Below are 22,749 nucleotides of genomic sequence, written 5' to 3' on the forward strand. Positions count from 1 at the left end.
AGCTAGGTGTAGACAAAGGCAATGGTAAAGGAGCTGAAGAAAGAGGAATGGCTATGCAGCTGTAGGCTGCAATGCAGAATAGCCAATTAGCAAATACACTTATTCTATTCCTGAGGCTAATTGTTTGAATCTGGCCCTGACAGGCCACGAGGCTAAGAAAGTAGATTTGGTAAGCTGAGGTTTGCTTGTGAAATACAGGCAAGTCATTCTTGTGAAATACAGAGGTGTTCTTCTTCCCTGTTATGGACTCACAGAACCCTCATTCTGGCCCAAGGGCAACCCTGGAGTGCTGAGGTACTGGCTAAACCCCTTCATTTATTCCTGCAGCTGTCCTGTGGGTCTCCATTACTAGCCCACTTCATGGGTGCAGCAATTGAAACCTAAAGAGGTTCCTCAGCTTGTCTTGCATTAGGCAACTTGCTTGTAGAAGAGTCTGACTTTTTCCTGCTTCATCTGAACTCAGGACATAATTTTGAGGACTGAGTCCTCCCAAGGAACTGAGGGCAAATGGGGAGGGCAGTCTACTGCATGGATCTGCTGAGTATTTCTTTCCTCCCTACTCATGCCATACACACACATATAAATTTTACTGTCCCCCATTTATGTGTAACGCAAACACATAAAAATTGTAGGCAGCATGAGATGGTGAAAACTCGGTAATAACCTGTGAAGGGAATGGATTAAATTCTAAAACATCAGTATTACACCTACTTGTCCACATAGTGGGTGGGGATGGGGTGAAGAGAAAGTTCACTGAATAGCAGTATTTCAAAACATGAAAGAGGAAAAAAGCTCATGCTAAAAAATCCATCATTTCACCCATCACTCGTATTAAGTATTACAAAACTCACTTCCCTATAATTTTCCTTAGTTTGCTATGAATCAGATACCTGCCACGGGACAGATGGCAGCTTCTCATAGGTTAGGATCAAAACCTCAGCAGCTGCTACTCTCTGGTCTACCCCACCCTGATTAGTAGCAATTCTCAGACACATGAAAACTTATTAACATTTAATTGTGTTCCCTCCCCCTACCAAGCTAAGACTTTAGGGAAACCAGTCTGTCTGATCATGTCCATTCAGATGCAGAATTAGTCATAGGAGCTAGCATTGCAACATAGGTATAATGAGTGCTAGGAGCTTTGGCACTTCCAACACACACCAGCCCACAGGTCTTGCAGGGCCATATACTTCATGCTGTTGCCCAGAAGGAACAATCTGAAGGATCTTCACAGTGCATTTTAGCCGCATTGTGTTTTCAAAAACTCTGGTTTGAGCATCTGCTGCATCCTTCTGCTCTCCCACAGCTACCACCTCTTCCTTTGCCAGTGGTATGTTTTTTTTCAGCCCACATCTCAGTTTTTGCAGGCTTTTTATATTGTGTCCTAAGTGAGTTTGTAGTTACCAGGATGCAGCTTTGAAGTATGATACATGATTCTGCATGATATCTGACCCTCTGTATCTGGAGAGTCCTCTAGCTAGAACACCTTCCCAGAATCATCTGGAGCGGGACATGTACTCACTTAGTTTCTGTTTACTGTCATTTTAACGATTTATTTCCACTGGCAATAGCAAAATGGCTGGGTTGCTCCAGAGATCACGTGTGCTGTGTGCGTAGTTACAGGAATAATGGTCTATAGGAATGGAATGTAGGATGAGGGACACACAGGAGTTAAGGCTAGGAAAGAAGAGAGGAGGATGGAAAAGGAAACAGGTCTGAAATCTATGGAAGGAATTGAAGGACTATCTCTTCTAATCTTATAGGAATAGGTCATTGTACGTCTTTTCTGAAAAAAAAATATAAAGGTGATTGAGTGCCAGAGTGAATTTCACATTGCGTGTTCCCTCTTCTGTGACTCATTCAACTTCCTTCTGCTTTTGAAAACTATCCTGAGATTGTTGACCACATATTTGAAGCTACTTTTCCTTTCATGTGTCTTCTTTGTTTAAAAAAAGAAGGAAAATTAGCCAGGTGCCAGTGACTCTCACCTGTTATCCTAGATATTCAGGAGGCTGAGGTCTGATGATTGTGGTTCAAGGCCAGCTTGGACAGGAATGTCTGGGAGACTATTATCTCCAATTTACTGAGGGGAGGGGGAGAAAGAGGGAGAGAGAGAGAAACTAGAGAGGAAAACATGGATCTTTCATTGGAATCAGTTTGTCTCTATCAACTGTGTTGATCTCTTTACTCTCTGCTATTATTATTGGATTCAGTTTTATTGGATTCACTCCCTGGGAGTGAATGGAATAAAATGTCCTACTGAGCTAAATGTCCTTTGATTGGGTATTACAAAATTCCCTTCCCAGCCGTGCAGGTGGATAACTTCTTCTTGCTTCTCCTTGGCAGGTACGGGTTCATAGAAGGGCATGTGGTGATCCCCCGGATCACTCCCAACTCCATCTGTGCAGCCAACCACACCGGGGTGTACATCCTTAACTCCAACAGCTCCCACTATGACACCTACTGCTTCAATGCTTCAGGTTGGTTCTTTGTGCTGCTCTTTACAGTGTGGTTAGCTGACAGCAGTTCAGTCTCAGCATAGGTGGGGATTCACATTACACAAGCTCACTGACTATCTTTGAAGTGGAAGCAAGATTCCTGTCTTCATGGTGCTCATGGGCTGGGACAGAATATAGACAATACATAAACATCAAATCTCTCACCTGAAGGCAAAGAGTGGTATAAATGCTTTAAAGAAAGCAAACTAGGAGGATGGAAAGACTGAGGATCTCTCTCTCTCTCTCTTTTTTTTCCTCTGAGAAGGTAGCCAGGAGAATCTAGATCAAAAAATGAAGAAGGGAAGCCATTGGAAGAAGTCCGTGCAAGACAGGAATGCATCTTCTTTTGCTACAAGAATAACAAAGAGGCCAGGGTGGCTTTCTAGTCCACTTAGAATGCTAGAGATAGTCAGGTGCCAGCGGCTCATGCCTGTGAGACAGAGACCTGAGGACTGTGGTTCAAAACTAGCCCAGTCAGGAAAGTCCATGAGACTCTTACCTCTAATTAACTATCAAAAAATAAAAATAAATAAATGAATAAATAAATAAAAAATAGAAAGCCCAGTCAGAAAAGTCCATGAAGCTCTTAGCTCCAATTGACCATCAAAGAATAATAAATAAATAATAAATAAATAAATAAAATACATAAATGAATAAAAACAGAAGAAGAGGTTTGGCTCAAATGGTAGAACACTCACTTTGAGTGAAAAAGGTAAGGAATAACTCCCAGGCCCTGAGTTCAAGTCCTAGTCCCTGTACACACACACACACACACACACACACACACACACACACACACACACACACACACACACACACACACACACACACACAAAGCTAGGGAATGAAGTCAGAGAGACCAGATTATATAGGGCTGTAAGGGCTGCTCATTCTCCCCCACCCCCCACTCCTGGGGCTTGAACTCAGGGCCCGGGCGATGTCTCTGAGCTCCTTTTTGCTCAAGGCTAGCACTCTACCACTTGAAGTGGTATGGCACCACTTCCAGCTTTTTCTGTTTATGTGGTACTGAGGACTAATCCAGGGCTTCATGCATGCTAGGCAAGCACTCTATCACTAAGCCACATTCCTAGCCCAGGGCTGCTGATCTTACTGCAACAGGAAGTCACTGCAGTTATAAAAGAGGAGTGACATGACTAGTGGTAGTTTCTGGGGTGCAAGCCAAATGTCTTAGCCAAGTACTTATTATATATGGGGCTGGAGAGAAGCTAAGAGGATATATGATAGACCTCTGACCTTCTTGAAGGTCACTTACTCAATAGCTGAAACAAGTAGAGAACAAGAAAGCTGAGTGACCATGTTGTTGCTGGGCTGCTGGCCAGGCTCTTTTCCTGTCTATGAAACTTTCAACCACAATCCTAGAAATTCATGCTTATAAGTCTAATTCAAGCCCCAGTACAATCAGAGAATTCTCTGCATCATAAATCTTCAGGATCTTTTGAGAAGTCTATAACCATAAATGTCAAATTATTGAATGCCAGCAATCAAACCCTCACTTCTTAAAGGGAACCTTTTTTTCCCCTGAAGGTTTGAAGCTGCACAAAGGGAAAGATGAACTTGCACGTCTTCCTGCAATCTCAGTCCCCTTTAAAGATGGGGGGGGGCGGATATGAAAGTAGCCAGAAAGTAACTTGAGACATTAACTCTTTGGTGTAATAGAAACACAATTTATTTTTAAGCTAAAGAAGGGACATCAAAGACCTTGGTAGACTACATCAGGGCCTTTAAGCTGAGTCAACCACCCACATGCCATAAGAATCAGAGTGAAAAGTCAGAGAGGGAATTTGGACTTTAGGAGAAAATGAAGTGTTGGGCCTGACTACTCAAATGGAGTATGTGAAGGCACTGAATTATGCCAAATACATACAGACACTAAGTATATGGAGAGACACACAGAACAAGAAGAGAACTGTGGGATAGTTATTCCTCCCTATTATAGGAGGAACGAACATAAACAGAGTTTGATCAAAAGGGTAAGCATCTATCAGACAACATGGCTCATGCCTGTCATTCTAGCACTCAGGATTCTGATATCTGAGGATCACAGCCAGGGCAGGAAAGTCCATGAAACTTATCTCCAGTTAACCACCATAAGCCAAAAGTAAAGCTGTGGCTCAAGTGCTAGAGTGATAGGCTTGAGCAATAAAGCTAAGGGACAGCACTCAGGCCCTGAAGTCAATCCACAGTACTGACACACATAAACACAAAAGGTAAAAATCTACTCAAGGCTAGACTATGCATAGTCCATACCCAGGATGTCCATTCTAATGATATTTTAATGAGCAAAAGCATGTGAAAAGAATCAGGAAGTAGGCATAAAGTGGCCTGGGATCTGACTTTATTTTAGTGCAAAAGTGACAGAGCCTAGCATGACTCTGCCTGCTTCTCAGAGTCTCTGTGCACTGCTTTTGCTTCTCCTGCTGATTCTTGTCTAGGGAAAGTACTCAATAAATCATGTGATTGTGTTCTCATATTGTCTCACCTGTTTTACAAGTTGGTGTCACTTTGAGTTAGGGTTTTGAGAACCTTAGTTCAAAAAGGCAACAGCTCACATTGTCCTATGGCCTCTGTTGAAGCAATCCAGGAAAGCAGCTACTAAGGCTTTTCTCCTGCTCTTAATTTTGCCCATGAGGTTGGCTCAACAGCTCTGATTAACTTTCCTCCCTTAAAGAGAAAGTCATTCAGTTGAAAATCTTGAAAAGTACTGAGGGTGTATTTCATACTAAAATGTTATACTAAACTAGTATTATTAAAAGTAAGGTTTTTCCTTTTCTCCATTTTCCACAAGTATTATTAAAAGTAAGGTTTTTCCTTTTCTCCATTTTCCACATCAACTCAATGTAGGTAAGGCTTCTTTGATAAGTTTTCTTTAAAGATAATAATTATAGGTCAGTTTTGTGTGCTAGGCAAAATGGGGGCTGAAAAAAAGAATCATATGCTGAGATTTTTGTCTTAGTGGAATGAACAATCTTGTTAAAGAAATAAGACAGGAAATAATGTAGAAAAGGGGACAGATATTGGTAAGGATAAATAAACTAAAGGCTTTGGCTTAGAATCGGATGATGGGGTTTTAATTTAGCTAACAGTCTTCAAAATCTCCTGTTCCATGAAAAGAATCTTTGAGGAAGATCCTTGAACTCAAACTATCTTGAGAACGACAGTCAAGATGGTCAAGTCCAGTTGTGGGACCTTACATCCTCCATCCGGTTGAAAGGGACAAAAGCCAACTGGGTCTTAGCAGATAGTTTTTTTTTCTTCTTCCTCTCTCCCCCCCCTCACTCACCCCCCCCCGGCCCCACTGGGGCTCGAACTCAAAGCCTGGTACTCTCACTTGTCCTAGATCACCAAAGCTGGTGATCTACCACATGAACCATACCTCCACTTCTGGCTTTTTGCTGGTTGATTGGCAGTAAGAGTCCCACTGACTGGTCTGCCTCGGTTGACTTTGGACCATGACTTCCAGATCCCACCCTCTTGCAGAGCTAGGAGCCACCAGCTCTCCACAGTAGCTATCTTCTGTCAGTTTAAAATCTTAGCAGTATTTCTGTGGCTTACAAGTATAAAAGGGCTTGTGATATTTTTTTCCTGCCACATCTTTCAGTTGTTAAGGCCATTCTATAGTCTGGTGACTCCCGTGTGAAGGACAATGAATAAGTTCAAGTTCTTTTTTTTTTTTTTTTTGGTCTGTGGTGAGGGCTGAACTCTGGGCCTGGGTGCTGTCCCTCAAGGCAATTGCCCTACCACTTGAACCACAGCGCCACTTCCAGCTTTTTCTGTTTATGTGGTACTGAAGAATCGAACCCAGGGCCTCATGCATGCGAGGCAAGCGCTCTACACTGAGCCAACTTCCCAGCCCCAAGTTCATATTTTTTTTTTTAAAGCTGCTTTCAGAAGGTAAAATTCTGGGGCATGATTTGCACTGATTTGCTCATCCATTCACTCATGTATTCAACAACTATTTGAGAATGTTTATAGAATACTAGAGTATACAAATACTGGAGTAAGATACCTTTCTATCTGGTGTCCAGGCGTCAGTGGCTAGGCTGAATGATTCATGTTTCTTTTGGCAATTTTGGTGCAGAGAAGCCAGAGTTGCCAAAAACATAGCCCACCAGGAGCCCCGTTTTTGGGTCACCAGCATATCTTTGGGCTCAGGGACACTCACAACAATACAGAGCTCATTAAAGGACAATGCAAAGCTGTCTAATGAGGCCTTATGATGTGACATTGGCACAGGAATCTATTAATTGCACATTTGGGTCACCATCCATCTTGGCATTCTTGCCTTCTTTATAGAGGTTTAGGTGAATTGGAGCATGAAGGGGCCTGGGTGCACACACACTGTCATCATTCACACAGTTATCTTGTGTCCCTAACATTCTCCACCCCCTTACGACTTACCTCCACTTGTGCTGCCATCCTGTGCACCGCTGTCCCTGTGGTGTTTCACTGCAGGTGGACCTTTCACCCCTGGTACCAAGAAGCAATAATCCACTTCCCCTTTGGGGGCATACATGGACATCAGAAGCAGTTGTCCAGACCTCCCATGGTTGATGATAGTCTTTATTTTCAAATTAAAGCATTTTGGAGAGTTCTCCACAGAAACTATAAAGAGCTAAAGAAATATTATAGCCAAGGGCTTGGAAGATGGCTCAGTGGTAGAGTGCTTGCCTTGCATGCCTGAGGCCCTGGGTTCGATTCCTCAGCACCACATAAGCAAAAAAAAAACCCCAAAAAGCTGGAAGTGGTGCTGTGGCTCAAGTGGTAGAGTGCTCGCCTTGAGCTGAAGAGCTGAGGAACAGCGCCTAGGCCGAGTTCAGGCCCTACGACCAGACCCCCCCCCCAAAAATAAATATTATAGCCAGGTGCTGATGACTCATACCTGTAATCCTAGCTACTCAGGAGGCTGAGATGTGAGGATTGTAGTTCAGAGCCAGCCTAGGCAGAGGAGTCTGTGAGACGCTTACTCCCCAATTAACCACTAGAAAACTGGAAATGGAGCTGTGGCTTAAAGTGCTAGAATGCTAGCCTGAAGTCAGGCTCCGTGACCAACCAAAAAAAAAAAAAATATATATATATATTAGTTATTATTTTCCCCATGACTTTGTGAATTCCTTAGAAGCAGGAAGAGAACTGTCTTCATCTTTTCCTGCCTTTGTAGATAAACTGGGCTTATACATGTGGAACACAGCTGCAAAAGAATCAACAAGTACCCCTACCTTTAACTTCCTTTCTTTTGTTTTTCTTTTTATGGAACTACTGGTTTTTGAACTCATTCTTGCTAGGCGGTTAGGTGTTCAACCATTTGAGCCACACATCTACCTCTTTTTTCTTTAGTTATTTTTAGCACAGCATCTTGCATTTTTTGCTGGGGGCCAACCTCCTACCCACAACCTCTTGGGTAGCTAGGATCACAGATGTGTACCACCTGGCTGATTGGTTCTGGAGGGTCATGAAATCTTTTTGCCTAGACTGGCCTCAAACTGCAATCTTCCCAATCTTCACCACTGGAATAGCTGGGATTATAAGTAGGAACCTCCTTGTACAAACTAGTTGTTTCTATGGCACCACCACCCCAGGTTTATCTACTTGCTTCTTACCCTACTCATATTTGCAGAGAATTTTGGAGGTTACTTTCTTAGGTATGCTTAGCTGAAAAACAGATCCTTTTTCCCCTGTGCTACTCATTCAACAAATACATAGTAACTGCCTCTCTTTTCCCAACACATCCTTCATCTCAAAAACAAACTGAAAGAAGCAAGAAGGATTGGGGAGGGGAGTCTGGCTTGGGTGATAAGCAGATGTTAATCAAGCATTAAGTCTTGAGTTTCTGATACTATCCCTCCTCCCCCCCAAAAAACCCTGAAAAGACCAAAACAAAACAAAAAAAAAGGAAGAAAAAGAAAAGGAAAAAAGAAAGAATCAAATGAGAATGGATTTTGTTCATACTGTTTTTGTTTTTTGCTTTATTTTATCCTTCTCCACAGCTCCACTTGACAAAGAAGATTGTGCCTCTGTCACAGACCTGCCCAATTCCTTTGATGGGCCAGTTACCATAAGTAAGTATCTCTTCTCAACTTGGTTGACTTTTTTCCATTGTTGGGGTGGGCATCTGGTGTGTTCTCCCAGCTCTAAGTCTGAATAGTAGGTTAGTCATTTCCCTGGGGCTAGGGAAGGTTAGTTGTGACTCAGGGTTCCTTCCCCTTTTACTCCATTGGCTCCATACCTCTCTGGCTCACAGGAAGCACAGTTGCTCAAACTTCAGTCATTTGGAAACCACTTTCACATTCTTATCTGTGTACTCCATATCTGTGTACTCCACTGTATCACATTCACTTGATAGTTTACATATAATTTATTTTAAAATAAATACATATGTACATATATTTTTTAATTTTATTACAAAGGTGATATACAGTGGGGTTACAGTTACATAAGTAAGGTAATGAATACATTTCTTTTTGAATACTGTTACCCTTCCCTCATTTTCTCCCATTTCCCCCACACTGACTTTCTCCCCCTCCAAGTTGTAAAGTTCATTTCCAACGTAGTGTCTAGTGAGTATCACAGTTGCATTGGTTCACCCTTTGTCCCCTCTTTTCTATAATTTCCCTTCCCTTCCCCAAATCAAGGAGACATATACAAGGCAAATGGTATAGAAAAAAAACAGTGACAACAGAGATTAAAACTAAAAGGGGGCAGGGGAGAAAGAAAGAAAGAAATAACTGAAAACAATACAGTAGAAAAACCTCTCCCATTTCTTGGAGTTCATTTTGAAAAACATCATTTTATATGATCAGAAAGAATGACATTTCCCCATTTATAAAGAAATGGAAAGACTTGGAAAAAATTATATTAAGTGAAGTAGCCAGACCCAAAGAAACATAGGCTACATGGCATTCCTCATTTCTAATAACTAGAATATGTATAGAATAATCTAAGCAGAGGATTAAAATACATACATATTTTTTCAAGGAACCACAAATGAAAAGCAATATCTTACATGGTAGATAAAAGCCAATCTTAAAAATCAACTGAAGTGCAAGAAAAAGTAAATGGTATTTTTAACTTCATTTTACTTAAGTCTGTGACCCTGAGCCATGTTCTGTTAGAGAAGGGGATTAAGTGCTGGAAATGGGAAGCATTCTGCTTCAATCGATAAACTTCTATTTGATAATAATTGAATTACTGATAGTTGTGAAAGGTATGAAATTCCTGATAGGTGTTTTAGCATTATTTATACCATGCCTAGACTAAATCATCTTAATTATCCTCAGAAGTATGTATACAGTAGTTGAGGAAACAGAAAATCTCAACCAGAACTTTAAGATAAGTCAGCTTATTTACACAAATAATCTACTTTTTATAATTTGCCTGGTATCAGAAATTTTGTTACAATAATATAAAATAGACTAAGTCAATCATATTTTTCTTTGAACCGATATTCAATGTTCACCAGTAGGGATGAATCCATTTCCATTTTCATCTGTAGTGATTAAATTTATGTTTTATTCATAGTTCCATTTTAGTTTGATATTTCATATCTTTTATGGAAATGGAAGGAATTAATAGCAATAAAGTTTATACATATTTGAGAAGGTAAACAAGGAAGCCAATAGAGAATCATTATTTATTGAGCATTTACTTATATTGAACACTGCTGAACATATTAGTTATGATGTGCCATATAAGGCTCACCACAACCTTAAGCAAAGAGAATTTCTTCACCTCATAAATGGTGGAAACAAGCCCACAAATTTTTCTTGTTGAGAGCTACATGAAGCTTGCATTCAAAGTCAGGGATTCTCCCTGTTTCTGAGATTAAGAATCATATACCAACCACTGTATCTCACCTCTAGATAGTTAGATGTTCTTTACTTTCAAAGCCGAATCTCACATAACAATCCATAGAGTCCTATTCTGGAAAAAAACTGTCAGCTGTGAAGTTCTGAAAGTGCTTTCTCTCTCCCCAAGCTATTGTCAACCGTGATGGCACTCGATACAGCAAGAAAGGGGAGTACAGGACGAATCCAGAAGACATCAACCCTACCAACCCTATCGATGAAGAAATAAGCAGTGGATCTCCCAGCGAGAAGGGGACTTCGGAAAGCTACATCTTCTCCACCAACCTTCCTGTTACTCACCCAAGTCCAGACCAAGACAGCACCTCCATCTACAAGAGCACCCCAGCTACCAGTAAGGGGAACAGGTTTTGTGTGTTTTCTAGTATCAGTTCTGGGCATGGTATCTGTGTCCTTCCTATGTGACATATTCTCCAGTGTTGGTTTTCTCCTATCTATAGATACCTACACATAGGTGACGTTATTTGGGAAGATGACTCTTATTCATGCTCTCTGCTCTCTGTGCATTGACTATGTGCATTACTATGTTCCATTTGTGGTTTTCATCTACAAGTCTTTCTCTTGCCTTAGGATTAGAAGTACCACATTAGGAGCAATTTTTTTTTGTTATTGTTGTTTGTTTTTTAAAGAAGAACTCTGTTCTCTAGTTCCTAAGGATATGGTGATGATTATAGCTTGACACAGAAGTAATTTTTATTTTTGCTTGTCTCTTTCTGGTTTTTATCTGTCATTGGTAAGATTGTTTTCATAATATTGGGATTATAGAGTATATCTTGCATGCCACAGGTTCCTTTTCCCACCAAGCTTTGTATTTTTTGTTTTATGGTCTGATTTATACTCAGGTTATTGGTTGTATTATTATTTAGTATGTATTATTAATTCATTAACCAGGTTTAACCAAACAGTTTGTTTGATTCTTCTGATCAAATTAAATCAGTCCAGAGGTCTATACTTGTAGTCTGTCGGGGAAGGTCATTAACACTCACTTGGTGTATGGAACTAATGCATTACTTCGGAGACTGGTGAAATGTAAACACTTCATTGGGTTGCTTTGGGTTTGTGTCTCTAGACTCTATTTGAACAGTGCTGAATCTTCCTCTTATACCTCCTTCACTTGTCTGACTGCATTTCCTCTAGGGTTTGTTTTAAAACAGGTTTCCAGATCAGCTGTTCTGTAGAGGATTATTCATACCCTAAAAAGGCAACAATATCTGAGTGGCTTTCCTAGGATGGTGTGGATTTTCTCTTCTGGCTGCAGCTCCTGGGGGGTAGAGCTCTGGCTTCTAGACTAAAATCTACTGGTGTGTGAATATTCACAGAGGGACACTTTTTTAATCCCTTGTCACCCAGAAGCCAGGGAAATCTCCATAGCACATCTCGTTTCATTTAAGGTTGTGTGCTCCACAGTATTTAAAATTTCTGCTAGCAGTTTGCTCTGACCTAGAGTTCTGATCATTCCTGGTTAATAAAACCACACCTGGTTAAAGTGCTCATGCTTTCCCAGGTAACTGGCCCTCTGGAGATTGCATTGCCTCGTTTGTAAGTCTTGTGGGCAGCATTTCTCTTGGGAGGCTATTGGACAACAAGTTGGGGAGTGCTGCTGGCTCCTGACTACTTCGTAGGTTCCTTGCTCTTTTAACGCAACCGTAGTGCTTATCATTAGGATGAGTAATTTTGTCAGATGTTGGCAAACACAGTAATTACTGGTCTCAGCAGGAAGCAGACAGGTCTGATTTAAAATCCTATTTCCCACCATAGACGAAAATCTTGACAAAAGTACGTCTTATAAGAACTGGATGAAGTTAAACCCTCCCCATTGCTCCCCATCTTGTAGTGTATATAAAGCAGAGTGTTTTAGGAAAGGCAATTAGCACATTTTGTCAGCATCCTTAGAACATCTTCAACAACTGTACCTCCCTGTCTAAGTCAGTCAGTCAGCAAATATATTTTAAAGATCTACTATGTGCCAGATCTATTTTGATGCTTAGGATTCTAATAGTAAGCAATTTGGGGTGGGGGGTGTATTCTGGTCCTGGAGCTTGAACTTAGGGCCTGGGTGCTGTCCCTGAGCTGCTTTTGCTCAAAACTAGCACTATACCACTTTTGCCACAGCGCCACTTCCAGCTTTTTCTGAGTAGTGGGTTGGAGATAAGAGTCTCATAGACTTTGCTGCCTGTGCCGGCTTCAAACCACAATCCTCAGATCTCAGCTTCCTGAGTAACTAGGATTACAGGCATAAAGCCACTAACACCTGGTAAATAGTAAGCACTTTTAAAAGAATTTTGAAGAGAAGTAAAGATGAGTGAAATTTGCATTTACTTAATCTATATTTGAATGAATTACAATTTCCTTTTCACAGAGCAGTTAAGGATGTCAGTAGTTAAGGAGAGGGAAGTTAATAAAGTGCAGTAAGATTCAATAAGTTAGCATGAAGTAAATTTATTCATGCACAGAATGTAAAAACAAACCCAAACAAACAAAATAATCAGAATGCAACTTAAACAGAGCATATGACATAATAGAATTAACCCTGATAGTTTCCTGAGTAGAATCTTGTACTTTCTGTGTCCAGTGAGGAAGATTCCCTAGGCCATATCACAGTCAGACTGAGAGTTGGAATATAGTGCAGGGGAGTGATTTCAAGTCCTCCCTAACACTTGTGGTAGGGCAGAGGTCAAGAGGAGGGCTGGCTCACTGTATGGACACAGTCCATCTTTGGCTGCACTGGCTCATTCCTTCCTTCAAGCTCCTTAGTGGGTGGCGACAGGGAAAGCTAATGGGAGCAGCCATCTGTGTAGGTTTGGACTTCCCTCTAGCTGTTTATTATAAATGTTATTTTTGTAAGAACCCTGCTGGAACGGTGTCATCAGCTCCTTCCTATTGGTGATCTGGAAATCTCTGGAATCAAGAAATCTAAACTAATTCAGGAAGCAGAGTCCTGCCTTGGAACTCTCTATTTCCTTGTCTTCTGGGTGTCAAATGATTTTTTTTTTTTCTCCTGGCGTGGCCTACTTGGGTGGGGCAAATCGGAAACTCTGCTGGCTAGACTGTAGCTTTTGCTTTTTTTTCTTTCTTTCTTTCATACAACTCCTTTTAGGAAAACAGCAATAACGTCTTTTGCTCTTGGATGTTTCTTTTCTGTTGCATTATTTTACCCTAGTGTTCTGAAGGGAGAGAGTGTCAAGAGCTATAGATCTTCAATAAAGTTTTTGAGATAAAAGTAAGGTGCCTGTGGCCTTTCAAGGGGATGCTCAAGTTTAATGTGGCATCAGGGGTGAAATTGGTTCTTATTTTTCTGCTCTCTGTTCTGAACTAATGGGGTTCTTTATAACATAGACCATTTGGATTTTGGTATGTGTAATGTTAAAGGTTTCTACCTGGAGCTTATGGACTTTCAGTAGGCTTTATTAGATAATTCAAGAACCACCTGAAATAATGTGCAAAGTATTAAGAGTGTTTCTATGTAGGATAGCTCTTGAGGAGAGAGACCATAACTTAGATGAGATTTTCAAAGGGGTGCATGGCTTAAAATGTTTTTGTTTACATCAGTCTCAGCTGGTTTAGATATTTATGTGGATCTCTTTCTCTTTTTTATTTTTGCCATTCTGTTTCTGTAGGGAAACAGTGAAGATTCAAGTCCAACTTGAAAGTCAAATGAGAGTTTTACATGACAAAATGGCATTATATATTACCTGTTCTCTAACTTGAATAGATTCAATATTTATTTTAACCTTGGCAATTTTGTTTCTTTTCTGGAAACTTATACTGAACTATAATCAAAAGTGACAGAAAGTTATAGATGAATACTTCAGAAAAATGAATCTTCTACACTTTCAACACACCCTTTGCAAAGTTCTTAGTCATATTTAATGTTTGCTTGGGTTTGATGGGTATGGGTGGAACTTTAAAATTCCAGCTTTTCCAAGTAAACTGGGTAGAATGCTAGACATGGCCAGAAAATACATAAAATCATATCCGCAATGATCCTCCAAGATAGCTGAGTGAAAACAAGTTTATTTTAGGTGGTGTAGCAGAACTTCAGCTCATGGCTTAATTAAAATCCCCCGTCAAGAAAGTAGTATATCTCTTCCATCACAGAATTAATTTGTGCTTGATTTTTCTTTGGTCATGGTTTCAGGGAATTCAATTTGAAAACTGAGATATATTCAATCGATACCATTGGTGCTAGGAGATTGGGAACTAGGCCTCCATTTCTCTGTTCTGATCTTCATTCTGTAACAAATGCAGATAATATACTTGACCTAGTGGAGAGGAAAGTTTTCATAGAGAGATTCTCACTAAATGATATTTTCATAATTGATCCAGTTACCTCCACTGTGCACTCAAACAACCATGCAGCAGCTCAGAAACAAAGTAATTGGATGTGGTTTTGGTTTGATAATTCACAACCTAAGACTCAAGCGCTCACAACTACAGCAACCACAGGTAAACTATATGTCTTTTGCTTTTTATTTGTCTTGAATCACAGGTCTTTCAGTGTTAAGAAAGTTACCTGTTACTATGACAACATTTCCCACAGATGCTCTTCAGCATCCTTAGTGAGAATAGGGTCTGGTACCATTTTATCACAGAGGCCTAGGGATCTAGAGACACAACCAGATTCTCCTAAATACCCTATTTTCCTGTTGGAAGTTACATATATGAATTATATTTCTTTCTTTTGTGGTTTTTTTTTTTTTTTTTGCAGTTCCTGGGGCTTGAACTCAGGGCTGGCTCTGTCTCTGAGCCTTTTTTTGCTCAAGTTTAGCACTCTACCACATGAACCAAGGGCCACTTCCAGCTTTACTAGAGATAAGAGTAGTTTACTAGAGATAAGAGTCTCCTGGATTTTTCCTGCTTGGGCTGGCTTCAAATTGTGATCCTCTGATCTTAGCTTCCTGAGTAGCTAAGATGACAGGCGTGAGCCACCAGCACCCAGCTCTTTTAGAGCCTTTGATTAGGAGATGCACTTAATAGATAGCATCAAGAAAGATGTCTATCAAAAGAGGCACACTCCTGCTTTTTGCTAACTGAATGATCATAGTTGGTAATATGATTTATGCTTGAAAAGTATAAACTCAGGACATTTGTTTAATGACTTCAAACCTTTACATAAGATATAGGAAATGACTTGATACTCTAAGTAAAGTAGATGTTTGGCTGGTATCTCCCAATTCTTGTCAGGTATTTTGAGAATTTAAGTAGGTGAGAAGATAGGAGTCTATACTAATGGGAAGCTGTAAGGATATCTCCATTTGTTACCTTTTGTTGGCAGACAACATGGCCATATTTCAAAATAACTAGGCATTCTTTCCTAAGAAGAGAAGTAATAAAGATGGAAAATGTCCCTTTATGTATGCTCATTGTACAAGATATTGAATAAATGGTATCTTTTTTTTATAAGTAATCATGCATGGAACATGTAGTTATCTTGTTATAGTTACCATATCACAGTGATTAAGATCATAAGGAGGGTAGAAAGTGAGGAGAGATTATAAATTTTAAAAATGTTATTTTTTTTACTATTCACAATATTTGTCTTCATAAGAGAAACAGTGTGAAAGGAAAGGTCTTTGGGGCTATTCTTGAATCATTTCTGGGATTTCTTGGTAACTCAAAATAGAAATGTCACTCACTTTCTTTGCTTAAACTTGTCCTCCCATGGTGGTTTAGTACAATATTCTTCTGGTGAACATGATGGTAACAGAAATGGTAGCCTTCAGAAGTTTTCAAATCAGGACTCTTACTTCTGGTCTTAATTAGTAGAATCATTGGGGTCACTTTATCTCTATCTGTCTTTCCTGGTTTATAGTTGATATGCAAAATGATTATGGGTAAGGTTGCTAGAGGATTTGGAATCTAACTGGAGAAAAATAGGAAAGTATCTTCAATCTTCTACTTCCTATGGCTTTCTTCTCACAGTATGGGATTGTGCATGTGACTTCCGGCAGAAATATCATACGCTGAATTCTCAGAGGATGATATTGGTTGGCCAATATGGATTGTGTTAGATAATCAAAGGGCTAGACCTCTAAGAAAAAGCTAGGCTTTAAAATCATAAATGTTCAGAACTAGAAAAGATCTTAAATGAAGAGCTTAATCAGTCCTTTTATTAATATACTTCATTGTTGGATAGTTCAGATTATTTTTTTAAGAATCAAATATTTAGAAAAGTATCCATATATCTGAAATTCTTACTGTAGGTCTTAATTTGTTCTCCTAGGAAAAGACACAAAAACATCATCACTGTTTTACATTATAGATGCAAAATAAAAAACAGTGCTCATAATTTCTTTGATAACTTTCTGTTTCCTTCGGACTTCACACAAGTCAGAAGCTCTGTCTAGCACATCTTTTCTGTCTTTAAGATTAAAGAATGTGCCAGATGATATTTAAGGTCCTTCTATCTCTGACATCGTATGAACTCAAGCTTGAGCTTCTGAAAGAAAAGGCATGTCTTTGTTTTCTTTCTTTCTTTTCACCATCTACATTGAATATGGACGAATCTCTTGAAAAGTGAAGGAGTAAAAGCATTTCTAGTGCTATTTCTTAGGAACTGATAATTAACCTTTCAACCCTCAATTCAATCATGGTTACAACAGCCTTGGTGAGCACTAGGGGTGCAACTCCTGACAGAACAACTGAGAGGCAAGAAGCCCATCACTGGCTTTCATGGTTGTTTCAACCATCAGAGTCCAAGAATCATCTTCCTGCAGCAACAAAAATGCCTGGTAATGAGTTATGGTTATCTTATATATTTCTTGCCAGTCTTTAATTAAATTCTTGTTAACCTATAGGATGTTGTTAACATTGAAAGTCCTGGTCTCAGATGTCTGTGATGATTTGGAATAATTCTGCTGTAAGAGCTGTGTATTTCATTATATGGCACTAACATAAAGTTTTATATTTCTACTCCATGGGATCTTAGGATGCCCCAGAGGGTTAATTTGAAAACTGGGAAATGGGGACAGGTCTTTCTTGAGACAAAGAAACAAAACTTTCAACTCTGAAAGAGCATTCCTACATATTTTTAAATGACCAAAGTTACAAAAAAAAAAAAGCTTTTGACTTTAATAAGAAAATAAAATAACATAGCTATAGCTAATAAAATAAAAATTCCATTACTGAAATTATTCCTAGGTGAATATTAACAGTATGGAAAACAAATGATCATTCTATAAAGTAGCTTGAATCACATTCAAAAGTTAAAAATCTCTTTTTAGTAAAGATACATTTTCTGCAGTAACCACTAAGAAGAGATAGAAGATTTCCACCGCTTGCTTTCATGATTATACCCAAAAAAGGAACAAGAAGTCTTGAAAATCTAAACAGTAGTCTACTTTTATCAACTGTTTTGGTTGTCTACTAATGCCTGGAATGATTAGCAGCATTGCATTTGCACTAGAGCTACAGTAATCTGATGCGAAAGAAGATTTTAAAGGAATTAACAAATTGGTATAAATGCTGATATCAACTCTAATTTAGGTTAGACCTCAAGGTTTCTCTGGAGGATTTTGACAAAGAAAATATGGATGTATTAAACATTCCTATTCTCTTGATATCCTAGCTTTAATAGAATATGCTTAATGAGCTACTAAAAATGTATTTGAAAGTATGGGAGAAGTTGAATTGGCTATTTTTGTTTTGTTTTGCTTTTATTTCTTTGGTAGGCTATGCCCATATTTACTTTTTAGCATCCTTATAGAGCATGCTCAGTTGTAAAGATTATAGCCAATTGTTTTGAGATTTATATATTAGCTTCAGAGACAAAGACCTAAGAACTTAAGGTATACAAGTGAATTCTCTCACTCTCTTCTTAAGCTCTTGGGAAATCCATGACACTTCTAGTACCTGACGTTTTCCTTTATCCGATGGGTTGCTTGGCTTCTAGCTCAACTACTAATGCAAGTCACCACAACAGGTACGGAGTCAAATACCATGTCAGCAGGCTGGGAGCGAAATGAAGAAAATGAAGATGAAAGAGACAAACACATCAGTTTTTCTGGATCAGGCTTTGATGATGATGAAGATTTTATCACCAGCACCAGTAAGAATAATGAATTACAGTCAAACCATTTATACACTTAGAGTTATTCAATCTAAGTGACACCTCTCATGAGAAATAACTAATGAGAAAAGTGAGCGGCCTTCAGTCTCTCTCTTAGTTTATACCTGGATGATATGGTGAAGGAAGAAATAAAAGAATTGTTTGAATGAAAGTCAAAACCTATTTGGAAGAGATATGGGGAAAATATCTCTCAAAATTTTACATGATGTATGTTCTTCCTTTTTTGCTTATCAATTGGCATTTCCAGCTGGAAAGCCTCTTTGAATTATCAAGTGTTGTCAGGGAATGGAATATTAAAACACTACAATGAATATTCATTATGCACCTGCTGAGCCAGATGGAAAAGGCCAGAGTTTTGCCTTCATAAAGCTCATATGAGCTGTTGGAGGAAGAGACTTGAAGAACATGATTTGGAAGGTATTAGTGACAAGGTGTAGGTCATCCTGCATTGAAGGCTTTTTTTTTAAAGGCTCTGGAGTAGCTTAAATCATTGAAGCCAGAATGCAAGAATTGCTTTAGTTCATCAAAAGCTCGTTGAGATCCAAACCCAGAGTTTTAACACACCTGCAGTAACCAATTTAAGAAGAAGACATTGACAAGTACAGTGAAGGTCACCTCAGCTTTGAGTCAATACTAATTACTAAAATCAGAGGGAGCTGGGCATGCCTGTAATCCTAGCTACTCAGGAAGTTGGGATCTGAGGATCACAATTCAAAGCCAGCCCAGGCAGGAAAGTCTGTGGGACTCTTATCTCCAATAAATTAATTAGAAAAAGCTGGAAGTGGTGCCATGCCTCAAGTGGTAAAGAGCTTGCCTTGAGTACAAAGAGGCTCGGGGCCAAGTCCAGGCCCAGCATTCAAGCTCCAGGACTAGCCAAAAAAAAAAAAAAAAAAAAGCAGAGTAAAACCACTATAAAATAGTACACAAATTTGAGGCAACTATAAAACTTTTTGAGAATAGTGGGGTGGAAGTTGGGCTGAAAAATATCCCTTTAAAAAAACATATAAACTGGTCTAATATTCCTTCAGCTAATAGTTCCCTAAACATACTCATAATAAAGCCAGATGTTTGTGGCTCATGCTTGTAATCCTAGCTTCTCAGAAGCCTGAGCCCCCAAAAAGTGTTGTTGAAAGCCACCTGGGCACAAAAGTATGTGAGACACCCTCTCTAATCAAGGAGGCATGGCTCTGGAAGCATGGCTCAAGTGGTAGAGTACCATTCATAAGCAAGAAAGCCAGTACAAAGCCCAAACAAACATACAAAATATCCCTATAATGACCCAAGATTTTGCTGTATAGTAAATCACAGTTTGACTTTCCCATTGAGGAAAGGTACTTGAGGTGCTATATGAGTTACCTCAGGTTAGAGATATTCTGTCACATTGAAGCCTGAGAATTCCATCCCCAGATGAACAGCACCAAGAGAGAAAGATACCTAAAAGATATCAAATGCCTTAGACATTCAAGACATCTGAATATATATATACAACAAATATTCAAGATCAATCTGATGTTTATATCCAAATTTTAAGCTATTCTTGGACCCCTCTTTAGAGCTTAGTTTATACTCTTTTTTTAATAACTTCAGAAAGAAAATTAAATAACCGAACCACTAGAACTTTACTACTGTACCGTCTCCTTCCTGGATTCAGGATGTGATCTGATCTAGCACTGTAGTTTGACCTATCAGTAAAGATGTATTCTTGACACTTGAGAAATTAAATTCTCTTAAATGCCAACTCTAAAAGACCAACCTGCAAATGAGTTGTGTGGTTAGGCTCCAGGGCCAAAACTTCCCATGTATTTTCATTTCTATATTTTCCAGTTTCAATTCATTTTTCTGTTTAGTGTCAATGTCTATAATCATTAACAAGATGACCTCTTTCTTTTGGCAGGGTGGGTTAGCTATTGTGTATTTACACTTATTAAGAATGTGGTTAATGATTGTAAATTTGAATTCTAAAACCATTCTACAGTGGTTTTCTACTATTTGATTATCAAAATAAAGCTTGAACAAGGATAGATTTGCAAAGAACCTTTTCAACAAAAGATATTGGTTCTGATTTTTTGTCTTGATCTCTTGTTCTGGTCCTTACATTGTAGGAGTCAATATCAAAACACTGGTGGATGTATACTTTATTATTATTGTTGTATTTATTCATTGTTTGTTTATTTGGCTAACTAGTCTGATGGTGTTGGTTATTGCTGGCCTTTTTCTGTTGAGTGTATGCATCTTGGTTCTTCCCCCTGCCCCCTCTTACTGGCTATGAATGGCTTGCTCCTGATATATTGATATTTGTTGAGAATATCATATGTGTTTGGAATATACAGCTCAAAGTTCTTCTAGGTAGTGATTCTTTCTCAGAATTATCTACAGGAAAACTCTGGCTGCTTAGAATTTTCTTGACTAAAATTATTAACAAAATTGTGATCGTCGTGATATAACTTTCAGTTATCAATCTATTTGGCCTGAAGATCTATCTACAGCTAGTGATCCCAACAATGCCTTGGGTTCAAATACAGGGGACTCTAGTCTGCATGGATGGGCAAAGCTGTGAGTGTCTTCTGCTAGTACTGGTGGAGGGCTGGTGTTTTCTCAAAGCTGTTCTTCCTGCTGTCATGGTCTCTTTAGTGGCTTTCTCCAGAAGATCTCATGTTCTGAATTCAAGATATCCTGTGACAGAATGCAAAGGACAATGAGATGAGATGCTTAAAATGATGGGGAATCAAGCTGGAGGCACTCTCTCCTTTCCTTCTATTACCATGCAACCATCTATACACCTCGTATAGATGACTGGTGTAGACTTTGGAAAAGGGGAATGTGTGGAAAGTGTGATTGGAGGCTCAAGAAATAACATTTTCCTAATTACTTCAATCATCATTATCACAGTTTCAGCCACTCCAAAACAGAGCCAGGATCCCACCCAATGGAGGCCAAGCCATTCAATTCCAGAAGTACTACTTCAGACAACCACAAGGATGACTGGTAATGGCTTATGCACATTTCATTGAAGGTCTTTTCCTCTCAAAGCTTATGATGTCTCTGAGGAAACAGAGATTTAGTTAATGTCTTATCATAAATTCTCAGTCAGATTTCCTGAGGATATTTGGTTCCATGTAGGAGTCATTTATTAATCATACTGTCTGGGCACAAGGTATTTTAATGGTGCTTTGTTATCAAAATGAATACATTTGAATGGCATGTGGTACTGTGTCTGAAAGAGACAAGTAATCAGGATGAACTTTCATGCCTACTCATTTGCTCTCAGGGAAAGATTAGTGAAACCACCCAGGCCTATTGAGAGTTGATTTTCAGAGGTAGGATTTAGACAGACAGCTGTTAGCATGTACTTTAATAGAAGAAAAGAATCATTTAAGGCTGGTTGATTAAAAAGTTACAGTATATTTAACATAATCAAAACAGATATAGACAGAACCAGCACCAGTGCTCAAGAAGAAAACCAGACCATGGAACTACAGCCTCCTCTCATTCACCATGAACATCAGGACGAAGAGGAGAACCCACCTTCTGCAAGCACAAGTAAGAAGGATGATGGACAGCTGTTCTGGTTTACATGAGATAGTGAAGACATTCCAGAAACTAGGCAAGACCTTGTTTAGACAATGGCCATATCTTCTGTCTCTATAGAGTAATTTATCTGCAAAGCCTGAAAAGGGACCAAATCTGTACATAGTTTATACTTGGAAGAGAAATGTCAACTTGTTAGGTTCCCCTAAAGGTCAAAACATTGACAAAGTAGATCTGCAGTCCAGTGGTTTTTTTTGTTTTTTGTTTTTGTGAAAGATTCCCAGAGATTCCATCTGGGTGAGTTATGTGTATTTACAGAAATGAATTGTGGAAAGTGATTTCATAGTAGTACAGAATAGTAGAGTCTGGAAAGAAAGCTTGACAAGTGGAAAGACCTTTGGAATCTTGGTTTTCTACCAAGCTTGGTGATAAATCCAGTTGTTCCTCCCGCACCCTACATTCTCTTCCTTGCTCTGTTGGGGGATGGCATCATCTGTACTTTTTGATGGAAAGTCAGTAGCTCATGGGGTCTCTTTGAATTCTACAACTTCTCTACTTCTATTTTCAAACTCAGAGTAACTTGGGGAAGGCTTCTGATGCACTTATTATTTCTACTATGTAAAACAGTCCAGGTTTTCTAAAACAACCTCATGTCTCACAAATAGGACTATGCAGATAGACAAGAAGAAAAATTGTTCTTCTTTCATTTCTCCTTCTGATAGATGGTTATCTTACTTGGAATAAAGTAAACTCTTATTTGAGAAAAAAAAAGGCC

General features: G+C 39.1%; 1 protein-coding gene across 7 annotated transcripts in view; it reads left to right on the top strand.

The window, feature by feature from the left end:
* The window catches only part of Cd44 (CD44 molecule (Indian blood group)), an 85,308-nt gene that overhangs the window by 36,429 nt on the left and 26,130 nt on the right, over positions 1-22,749 (top strand). For 3 of the 7 annotated variants that reach the window (XM_013019627.1, XM_013019629.1, XM_013019630.1), the window contains exons 3-5: positions 2,347-2,480; positions 8,504-8,575; positions 10,491-10,712. In XM_013019627.1, coding sequence (XP_012875081.1) covers positions 2,347-2,480; positions 8,504-8,575; positions 10,491-10,712 — 428 coding nt within the window. Of the gene's footprint in view, positions 1-2,346; positions 2,481-8,503; positions 8,576-10,490; positions 10,713-14,704; positions 14,825-16,980; positions 17,110-18,299; positions 18,426-21,335; positions 21,432-21,869; positions 21,987-22,749 lie in introns of all 7 variants that reach the window. The other 4 variants (XM_013019631.1, XM_013019625.1, XM_013019626.1 and 1 more) reach the window with 4 other exon arrangements.

The sequence above is a fragment of the Dipodomys ordii genome, unplaced genomic scaffold (genome assembly GCF_000151885.1).
Source record: "Dipodomys ordii isolate 6190 unplaced genomic scaffold, Dord_2.0 Scaffold46, whole genome shotgun sequence".
NCBI classification, from domain to species: domain Eukaryota; kingdom Metazoa; phylum Chordata; class Mammalia; order Rodentia; family Heteromyidae; genus Dipodomys; species Dipodomys ordii.